Raw genomic sequence first — 11,444 nt, forward strand, 5'->3', positions numbered from 1 at the left:
TTCTCTTGCGGGCTACAGGCCACGGATTGTGTTTTGTTTGTTGTCTAGAGCCCTTGTGGACCTTGGTCGCTTTCTCAGTTCCTTAATCGATACACAGACGGTAGGACTTCTTGGACAGATGATCATCCCGTCGAAAGGCCGCTACCTACACACAGAACAACACAAACAGAATAAACGCAAACAGACATCCATGCCTCGAGTGGAATTCGAAACCACGACCCCACTGTTAGAGCGGGCGAAGACGGTGCGCGGCGATTGTGATCGGCAATTTTACCTTTACTTTGACATATCGTCTCCGTCTTCCAGGTGGAAGAGTAAGCCGAAGGAGAAGCAGGAGGCAAGCCTAAGTGTCGGTATTAGGCTTAGTAGTGATGCATTGTATTTACCCTCGCGTTAGTCCTGCATATGGCCCCACTCTGAATTCCGCCATATGTTGTGTGGTGCTTTATGGGTAATTGCGTGGGAACTCACTTGTAGACCACGAGAGAGCTGCACCCAAAGCTATGTCATGTGGTAACACCCATATGTCATATGAAATAGTATGCCGGAGTGTCATGTCATGTTTCATATTAATAATACGTGGGATAGGCCTACTACACAACTGAATATATAATTGAATTAATTACAAGTTGTGCATTTCTTTATTCTAGCAACATATTTCGACATTTCGTCACCGTCGGTCTACCTTTATATTATTTTTGTGTAACTGCTATTGTTATTGGTTGGTCAGTGTTCACAGGTGCGTTTTGAAGCTAACGTATGTGAAATAAATTATGGGATTGCTCTTAAATTATAAGCAGCAAAACTGTTTTGCTGTATTGTCTTAGTTCTTTATTCGAATTTGTTGAAAGTAACACTTTATTAAGCTGTTTCTTCTATGATACGGGTGTCCTTTGTCACTACGCCATGGCGTGTTCTGGGGTTGCGGATGGAAGAGACGATTTAACTGATAGCCGAAAAGGGGTGGTCCCCATAGTCGTGTTTGGCGTGGATCTAACAATTTGTTAAGAATTGTTACGGATGGATTATTTGGGAAGACATAAGAGAAAGAAATTCGAAAAGGAATTTTGCGTATGAAATATAAGGAGTCTAGTGGGCAGGTTCACTGACAGCCGTTGCAAGAGCCATAATGCGCGGGGAAAAAGAGAGAAGTACAGGTATACAGGATTTGGTGGGAAAGGTAAAAGGAAAGAGACCACTATAGACTAGACATAGTTGGGAGGATAATATTGAAATGGACCTTAGAAGAATAGGATGGGGTGGTATGGAATGGATTCACCTTTCTGACGATAGGGGCCAGTGGCGGTGGTCCTTGTGAATAAGGCAGTGAAAAGATTTTGGAAAGTTCTTGAGTAGCCGTGAAACTGGTGGCTTATCCAGAAGGACTCGGTCAGTTCCATGGAGTTAGTAAGTTTACGTTCCAAGTTAAAATCAGTATGTTATATGCCAACATACATTTGCGGAACACTAGGTATTGTGGAGTGCTGTACTAGTAAATTATTATTGATGTTAAAATTGTTGTTTTACGGAAAGAAAAACGCAGTTATGCTAGAAGGAAATAAATCATAAGAGATAATCGACAAATAATTTTCACATGAAAAATTCATTTTTATATCTTTCTATCCACTAGTATGTTTCAGTTCAGAAATAAAGGAATGAGTTTTGATTAAATTTTTTTACCGGTAAAATTCGAATTTTCTCTTAGTATCCGATATAAGTTAGACGAGCCTCATATCTACTTATGTTAATGCCTGTTGCAAGATGACAATAAGTAGTATGACAATAAATCAGGTTGAGGTACAGGAGTTATATTTAACGTATATTTTTAGAGTCGAAAGTTTTAAATAAATACAGAGTTTTGGACACCATACAGAGGATGGTCAGAAGACTAATTGTACAAAAATAGCTCTGTATTCCAGTTACTCAGTTTTGAACCAGCGAATTCCCAAAATCACATAGAACGGTTTTGGAAAACGTGCTTCTTTGTTCATAATCTGTGTTTGCCGGGTAATTAAATGCCCTGTCCATGTTAGGTGGGCCTCTTGTCACCACGGCGTAGGGTGTCGTCAGATTGCGGATGGAGGAGACGGCCTCCAGATATGGGGGGGCGGTAGCTGCGAATATATTGAATAAGCAGTCGCGGACAGAAACGAGACAGTTTTTTAAAAAAGAGACAAGACGATGGATAATGTCCAAAAACCTAATACTTGTAGCAATATACCATCGTCACAAACTTTTAGATCTTAATTACCAAACAGTGTTCGTAAAAGCCCGAAAAAGCAGTCATTGACATCTTAAAAGAAACGTTTACAAGAGTGAGTTACAAAATTTATACAGTTTTCTATATTTTGTCTATATATTTTTGTACTGTGTACACTTTAAACTCTTTTTCAATAGTAAAATAGCATATATTTTTTTAATTTCGCTGTCTTCTCGTTTTCTAGCTTTAGGCAACACTGCTCGGTAAAGCATAGGTTCGTAGCGTACTTATGTTTTACTAAAATTCGGGCTTTTACCGTAACATATATATTATGTTTAATAGCTCTCACATGCTGCGCTGAACTGCCTCATTTTCTTCGCGAATGGCGCAGGTAAAGCATCATATACATAACCAATTAGACAACAGCCTCTTTGTTTAGAATATCATTTGTTGATTCTTCCTGTATCATCGCGCATGTGACACTTCATCATATAGGAAGCAGATCATATACTTACCTGCAACCTGTCATTTCCGGTTCCGCAACACCCCAACAATCTCCCCAGCTTCCGCGCAGGAAAAGCACATTCAGATATATCGGCCTTTTAAAGCAACCCCCAAATGTGGACATAAAACACCGGAAGAGAACCTATACGTAAGAAGTAGGGTCTGTAATAGAACTGGAGCAGCAGTTTAAATACATTGAAAGGAGCTCATTTAAATGGCCCGTCAATTCAACTTAACAATGTGTGACAGGTTAGCTGATAACATGATTTATAGCAATTTCCCTTCGTCACGCGTATCCTACTGCTATGTAAGTGGCTAACGCTTTGCTATTCGGTGGTACTAGTTACGAACAGGAGCAGAAAATTGCAGTAACACACTAAGGTAGAAAGAATGATTGGGTGATATTGTTGTGTGGTGAAACTGAATCCCTTGGTACATAGGCTGCACGTGGGACCACTGTACAAGCCTAGGATGTTACCTGAGGGAATGGACCACCGATGGGACGATAATTGGTAGGAAAAGTCGGAAGTATTCGGAGAAAACCTTTCCTCATTTCCAGTCTGTCCTCCATCTATCCCACAGGCTGCTCTCGGATTGAACCTAGACTCCAAGTGAAAAACCCCCACAAAACCGCCTGAGTTATGTGAAGGCAAAGACAAACAAACTCCGTGGATTCAGTCCGCAAGCGAACTATACCGACCGAGAGACCGCAGCTTGTCGGAGAAGTTAGTTCCAACTTTTTGCGGATAGAGGGTGTCGCGTGGTAAGCACAAGGAATCCCCACGGCCGTTAATCTCGGTTTTCTAGACCGGAACCGCTATTTCCTTGAAATAGCTCCTCAGTTATCCTCACGAGGCTAGGGGGACCCCGTTCTAGACCCACCACTTTTCAGAAAACCTGTTAGCGCCGGGAATCAAAACCGGGGCCTCTGGATCTGTAGCCAGGGTCTCTGATCACTAGACCACAGAGGCGGTTGACGGCAAAGTCGGTAAATCAATTTACATTTTGAGGACAAAAATCACAGTGTACCTCTAGATAACTGCAACGCTAATTGCATTTCCTTATCCTATAAAATATAGTAGTTCACACACTGACAAGCTCAGTAACTGAATCTATGTAGAATATTTCATTAGTAATGTGTATGAATTGGAAAGTATGAGGAAGGACACGATGGTGACCAAATTTAAGGTATTACCTCAGAATCCCCCTCTATATGGACTTAGCAAAACCACGAAGAACCACAAGCAATCAATTAGGATTAGCATTTGAATCTGCAACCCGGGAGCCTCAGAGTACAAGAGTTTGGGAACCAGAGGTCTCTTTCTTTGTGCCGCAGTTCGGTCACTGTACAAAACTGACCCTAAGTTCGATAAGTCAGCACTACATGCCAATATATGAAAAGCAACTTTTCCTGTTCTTTCAGGTCGAATTCTGTACGACATCCCTTGCAAAGTATGTCAGGACCATTCGTCTGGGAAACATTATGGGATCTTTGCTTGTGACGGGTGAGTACCAGCCGCTCGCTGCTTTGCTTTTGTTTCACTTTTGTTGTTTTAACTTGTACGTGAAGTGGTATTGTTTCGACTTATCGCAGCTGTGCGGGGTTCTTCAAGAGGTCCATCAGGAGGCAGAGGCAATACGTCTGCAAAGCCAAGTCGGAGGGCAGCTGCGTGGTGGACAAGACGCACCGTAACCAATGTCGGGCTTGCCGACTGCGCAAGTGCGTCCAGGCAGGCATGAACAAGGACGGTACGGTTATTTCTTTGTACATTGTTTAGCAATTCGATTACTATCTCGGACGATACAGCATCGAATGTTAAATTAATCAGCTGATAATGAATTCCATAGGATGTTTGTTTACGGTTTATTTAGCTCCACTGTCAGTAGCTCAAACTGCATAGGATCGAATGAGTGGGCGAGTAGTGAATAATTACTTATAAAAATTAAGGAGCAAAATGCAACCGTAGAATAATTTGAGGTACCAAACTCAGTCGATACAGACATAGGCCACAAACTGGACGGCTGGAGTTTAATTTCCGGCAGGGGCAAGAGATTTTCTCTACTCCACAGCCTCCAGACCGATTATGGGGCCTACTCAACTTCCTATACAAAGGGTACTGGGGGCTCTTTCCCCTGGGGTAAAGCAGCTGGGCCGTGAAGCTGACCACTCACTTCAATCTAGTTCCGAGGTCAAGAATGATGCTTTACCTTCAGTCCCTCACATGTCTTCATGGTGTGGAGCTTAATTAATTAATCAATCACAGGGACAATTTTACATTTTATTTTTACTATCTCAGCACTCAGTTTACCTGGAGTGACTGAGGAAAATCACGGAAACGGAATCAGTCAGAATAGCATCTCTCAGGATCGAAGCTAAAATACAAGTACGTCCGTGACTGGCCATGAGAGGGCCGCATTACTTTCACTTTGGCTGTTCTGTGTGCTTCAGCTGTTCAGCATGAAAGAGGACCAAGAAATTCGACTCTAAGACGTCAGATGGCACTTTTCTATAAAGAGCCGAATTCACCACCTCCTGGGGACCTAGCGGGGGGCCTCGGAGTTGCATCCGTGCCTCCGCTAATACACCCAGCACCTCCGCACCCCTCGGTTCTAGACCTGGCCATGCCAAAGGTGCCACGGCCTGAGCCGTATCATATGCTCCTGCCGACGGCGAATTTCTTCTGCAGTCCTGCGGCTGTTGCTGCCACTGCTGCCCTACAAAAGGTAAGGGATTAGCAGTGCATAGTACAGACAGGTATGAAGAAGTAGACGTAACAAACGCTCTCGATAAGATCTGAGATGTGCATGACAGTCAAGACATGCTGTGGTCTTCTGGTTTATGACATTACGTAGTCTCACAGGGGTTACCAGAGAGGAACTTGTTGCCTACCTTTTAATTCCTCCTCTGAAGACAAACGGTTCCTTCCACCTATCACTTTCACAATATAGGCAGTAGCCCAAGTCTGTTAGCCTTAAAATGTTCTCTCATTCTAACGGAAAACGCCAGGAAATTCGTGGAATTATATCACAGCGCTACGAGTTGTGCACTGAATACGGAGAATCTCATCTCGAAAAAAAAATTGTAAATTCTGTAAGTAATAAGGAAATTTCTAAAATATTTTGGTGTAAATTTTACTAAAGAGTTAACTGAATTTTGGATGATTATTTGTTTCCTTGCGGTACACTTTATTAACCAACTACGCTACTGCGTGCCCCCGAACATGTAAGTAACAACACAATTTTCCTCTCCGTTCCTGGTGCCACCTGTTCAGACCTTTGCCAGCTGCCCTCCTGTATGGTAACATAAAACACGAACTCAGAGCCACTGATTATATGAATGGTGTTGGAATGATCTCTTTAATTGGGACGTTTTGTTTTCAGTTACCTTTGGGTCTGACGCTTCCAGCGCCCTTCCCTTCGCATACCACGGAGACCCTGTGTGAGTCTGCAGCTCGACTCCTCTTCACGAACGTGAAATGGGCAAAGAATGTCCCAGCCTTCACTGGTCTGAATTTTAACGACCAGGTTAGTGGCAATCTTCTGCGAATTCAGACGCTGATCGCGTGCTTCTAAGCGATGTTAAACCATGCAAGTAACCTTGGTTTGAGAGTCGGCAAGATTGTTAATTAACAAATATGTCTGATATTCCATCATACATGGGACACTTCTTTAAAACTTTACCTATACACAATGAGTCTTTTAAATATATATTTTTATTGTTTTACGATCTACTCAATATACATAAATGGAGTAACTAGTAAAATGGATGGGTGTATGTAATATTGAAGCAGGTATCATCCTCTGATGATTCTCTGGTGCTTATCTAATGAGATCCTCTGACCACATTCCATTTAGTCTTCTTTCTATTGCTGGTTAGTTGAAGAGGTCTCTTATTGGTTGTTGTTTTGAGTGGTCGGTTTTTGTGTTTCTCCGCGTAGGCTCTGATGACTTCTGTTACGTATGGTATGCCTAGATCATTATGTAGAGTAGCGTTTGATACGTACCAGGGAGCATTAACTAGTTTTCTTAGCGTTTTGGATTGGAACGCTTGGAGAATATTTATGTTGGAAGGTTTGCTGCATCCCCATAACTCTATCCCGTAGGTCCAGACGGGTTTGGTTATTGTTTTGTATGGGACTAAAATATATTTAAAACCAAATTTTACACTATATGTTTCGACCGTCATTAGTCATCATCAGGTGTTCTAAAACTGTGTGTGGGGACTGCTGTGCTTGCATTTTAACAAACAATATGCAACAGAGTGCCATAGAATAACCTTAGAACCGGGGACTTCATGAATAAAAGTCTGAAGCGCTACTTGAACTAAATTGTCTGATCTCTTTCAGCATTATTCCAAGGTTTCATAATGTAATGAAATTTGTTTTGTTTCTATCGTGTATTCGACAATTAAATTTAAATGTATCTGGGTAGAGCTCTATCTGAAGGAAAGGGACCACTTGGAAGACCTATATTAAAGTTGTTTGAAGTTATTAAAGGAGATCCTAAATAAATATGACCCGAATGTGTGAACTTGGTTTACATCACTCACAGGTGCCAGTAATGGACCCTTGAAAACACGGTAATGAATAACCTGACTTTATAAAGATGGGAGACTTCTTGGCTATATGAACGAACATTTTCTCGAGAAGAAGTGTGTTCCATGAAGTTGTTAATCTCTTGCCTGTGTGTAGCTCCTGCTGTTGGAGCAGAGCTGGAGGGAGCTGTTCGTACTCGGAGCTGCGCAGTACCTGCTGCCCTTGGAGCTCTCCCAACTTGTGAGCTTCCATGGAGCACTCACTCACAGGGACTCAGAACACGCTGTAGCCCTCCTGCACGAGGTCAAGGTGTTCCAAGACACCCTCAGTAAATTCAAGCAGCTCCACGTTGATCCACACGAGTACGCCTGTCTGCGAGCCATTGTGCTGTTCAGAACCAACGGTGAGTTGCAATTAGGCCTTATGGTGAATATGTGATTACTTTCTGACGCGTTTGTGATTTCACTATGCAACTGATTTCGATTATCAGACTTCTGACATCACTGTCTTGAGTTACCTATGATATCAAATTTGTGAGTAACTTCAATTGTGTCCGAGGGTTTGGCGATATCAGGTTTGAACGTAATTTCAATGTGTCCGAATGGCTGACACTGACAAAATTGTCATTGATTTTGCTCTCCGATTGTTTGGTTTATTAAAAATTTGTAAGTAATTTCAAAGTACATTTGTTTAGTTCTATGGAATTTGGAACTAACCTCACTGCCTGACAGACTGACTCTCTCAAACCTGTGACTTCGCCGTAGGTTCTTTTGCGGTATCAACTTTGTGTGTTTACTGCCGGCTACAAACATGACACAAAAATTGTTTTATTCTGTATTAATAAGATGTAATGAAGTTTATTGTCAGGCGGTGACTTGAAACCATGTAGTCTGGTAGAGAGTTGCAAACGTTTCGGATGAATCTGCTGCCTCAATCTTCAGGTAAAGAATGAAGATGAAGGCAGTAATTACCCTCCGAAATTTTTATAAAAGAAATGATATACGAATCGCTAATATTAACATTCTTTTTATATTTGCTAACTTTATTGAGGGACCGCCTCTGTTGTCTGGTGGTCAGAGTTCCTGGCTACAGATCCAGAAGTCCGGGTTCGATTTCTGGCGCTACCAGATTTTGTGGGAAGTGGTGGGTCTGGAACGGGGTCCACTCAGCCTCGTGAGGATAATTGAGGAGCTATTTCAAGGAAATAGTGGCTCCGGTCTAGAAAACCGAAATTAATTGCCGTGGGGATTCGTTGCGCTGACCACGCGACACCCTCTATCCGCTAAAATTGGCACTAACTTCGTCAAAAAACGGCGGTCGTTCGGTCGGTATAGCTCACTTGTGGATTGAAACCAAGGAGTTTTTTTTTGTTTATTCTATTGTGGTACTAGGAATATTACATATATGTTGTAAATGTAGTTGTAGTTTTAATTTTAACAAAATTTATTTTCCTTCTCATCGTCTCATCTTTTCTTTCCTTTCTTTATAACGATTTCAATATATCTGGTGTTCCTAACCTCACAAATACGTGTATTACCGACTTCCACTCAGTTTCCTAGCTGTTTAGGTATTTAGTACGGGAAACATGATTACAGCACAGAATTTAAAGCGACAGTGTTCCATGGTCGGAAAGGGAAAGAATAAGGCCATATTTCAGTAAACTGCTTAAGTATAAGGCAAATTTCGTAAATCATCCTGCTTACACATCATTTGCTGTTAACAGACGTGGACAACGGAAACAGTTCTAGCAGCAGTAGCAAGAGCAACACGCCGGGTACTGATGACAGAACTCTGGTGGATGCGGCAGCAGTGGCAGCCCTTCAGGACCATACACAGCTCACCCTCAGTAAGTATATCGCCACGGCACACCCCGACCAACCGCTGCGCTTCGGTAAACTTCTGCTGCTCCTCCCAACTCTTAGAACCGTATCTGCAGCCACCATTGAAGAACTTTTCTTTAGAAGGACAATTGGCAATATTCCCATCGAAAGAATTATATGTGACATGTACAAGACAAGTGATATTTGAAACTTATAGACTGAAATGTTCAAATAGAAATAGATTCCCAGGATTCTACAACTGTAAGTCTGTCTGTAGACAACAGCTATAGAAATTGTAGCTGAGCGAGAAAGGGGCAGCAATGCGTAGAACAGAGTTCCAAGCATCAAATTACGGTTGGCCTCGACATTGTCTTCAATATGGCTAAGCCAGGGAAGACGTACGTACAGCAACAAGAGCAGAAGCCCCGAAATCCAGCTGTCGCAGAACTGGATTCAAAATGGCTGCCCTAAGGAGGATGTATGCAGCAGAAACATCAGCAACAGCACCCCGCAGTCCAGTAGCAGAACTGGTTCCAAAATGGCTGCACTACGGAAGATGTAAACAGCAGAAACATCAGCAACAGCGCCCCGCAGTCCAGTTGTCGTAGAACTGGTTCCAAAATTGCTGCACTAAGGAGGATGTATGCAACAGAAACATCAGCAACAGCACCCCGCAGTCCAGTAGTAGAACTGGTTCCAAAATGGCTGCACTAAGGAGGATGTATGCACCAGAATACATCATCAACAGCAGCAGACTCGAAATCCAGAGGTCGCTATACCAGAAGACCAGACTGTGAAAACAGCGAAGTCGAAATTAATAACTAACAACCACAGTGCAACAGATCATGCTCTATCTAAAGACAGCAAATGTCAACTTGAGAGCTGCGTGTAACCTCGTCATGTGACTACAAGGGCCTGCGTTAGCTGTGAGTGAAGAATAATTTGAAATTCTCTGACTCAAACTGCCCCTCTTTTGAGAGAGGAGTTGCCAAATACAGTCCATCTACTCTGAGAACTAGACAGATCGTGCTTTGTGTAGGCAACCCTATGGAAGAATGTTCCACTTTTCCAACCGCCTATATAAATATCAGCGGTACGGTTAAAATAATATCTAATCGATTTCAAGTAATGACGTGATAACTTACGTCACTAACTGAAGATGACGCACCGTTGTTGTCCGCCAACTAAGCGAAATAAACGTTATTATAAAATAAAATAGCACAGCCACAGAACATCAATGACAGCTGCAAAACTAAGAAAGAATTCTAGGTAATAAAAGTATATAATATATATTGCAATAGTATGCTAAAATTAAAGTTCTTGTTCTAAATTTGTAAACATATTATATTTGTGAATGGAACAATTTTTCTGATTAATTTAGAGAGAGAAGGAAAACGTTGATTTTGGGGTTTGTTTTCTTTCGAGTTACGTGAAATCGTTTAGTCTCATGCGCTGTTTGCCAACGTGCTGCAGGGGTCTGCTACCTCCATCTTCGGTTTGAAGCTACAAATCACTTAGCAGACTGCATGGTGCCACATAGCCCAAACAGCTGCAATCTACATTTTCGCCGCAGTGAAAACATAAAATATGTATTAGCACATTTTTCATAATTACGACATAATAAGTCAGGTCAAACCATTTGGTTGTTTCAAAGTGAAATATGGAAGACGCAAAATACACTTGGACATGTAAATAAGACAGTAATCAAAGTACATATTTCAAAATAAACTTCGGTTCATATTAACAGAAATCAATGTATGGTGAAATATTTAACATCTAAATTTTATTTTATATTAAAACAAGATTATGAAAATATACATTGTACAATTAACAGGCGCGACTGACATAAATGGAATAGGTAATATTACTAACAAATTTTCCCTTATGATAAACAAATATTAAATTTACATGCAAACGTTCGCCTTTGGGTTATGTTACTGAAAATGGCAGTAAGCCAAAAATATAGGCCAACTTAATGAATAAATTATCAGTTTCAAATTTATTGCTACTGTTATATGTACTACAGAGAAACTAAGTGTATTATGGAGGAATACATTAAAAGACTGAACCAAAACGTGATTTTAACGCAGTCTAATGGCAATAACGACCCCTTGCCGCGGTTCTAATATGACTGACATGATTCTGTGTTCAATATATAAGTTCGAAGATGCACATATAATATCAGTTCTGTTTAATCATCTCTAAAACCTAAACATTTATACAAAACTATTCTGGGCATAAAATTAGTCTCAGTTGCCTCTACACAACTTCCGTTCAAAATAATTTTATATCCAATAAATACTTATCCTGTAAGTTAGAGATACCTACAGAAACACATGTACGTCTTCATGTAACATCCTTGAAACTGTCCGACATTAATGAGAA

General features: G+C 41.3%; 1 protein-coding gene across 1 annotated transcript; it reads left to right on the forward strand.

The window, feature by feature from the left end:
* Positions 1–1,129: 1,129 nt before the first annotated feature.
* On the forward strand, positions 1,130–10,811 carry LOC111875754 (nuclear receptor subfamily 2 group E member 1). The gene is made up of 7 exons (XM_023872252.2): positions 1,130–1,157; positions 4,128–4,209; positions 4,299–4,453; positions 5,154–5,428; positions 6,086–6,229; positions 7,396–7,642; positions 8,963–10,811. Exons 1-7 carry the CDS (start codon positions 1,130–1,132, stop codon positions 9,265–9,267), a joined length of 1,236 nt encoding a protein of 411 aa, XP_023728020.1. The 3' UTR covers positions 9,268–10,811.
* Positions 10,812–11,444: the final 633 nt, after the last annotated feature.

This window comes from Cryptotermes secundus, unplaced genomic scaffold (assembly GCF_002891405.2).
Source record: "Cryptotermes secundus unplaced genomic scaffold, Csec_1.0 scaffold603, whole genome shotgun sequence".
Lineage (NCBI taxonomy): Eukaryota > Metazoa > Arthropoda > Insecta > Blattodea > Kalotermitidae > Cryptotermes > Cryptotermes secundus.

Bases quoted from the DNA above. Each gene is read 5' to 3' on its own strand.
- LOC111875754 (XM_023872252.2), top strand. From the start codon at position 1,130: ATGCGCGGGGAAAAAGAGAGAAGTACAG. The intron at 4,454-5,153 runs GTACGGTTATTT...TGTGTGCTTCAG, and splicing joins GGCAGGCATGAACAAGGACG to CTGTTCAGCATGAAAGAGGA. The intron at 5,429-6,085 runs GTAAGGGATTAG...TTTTGTTTTCAG, and splicing joins CCACTGCTGCCCTACAAAAG to TTACCTTTGGGTCTGACGCT.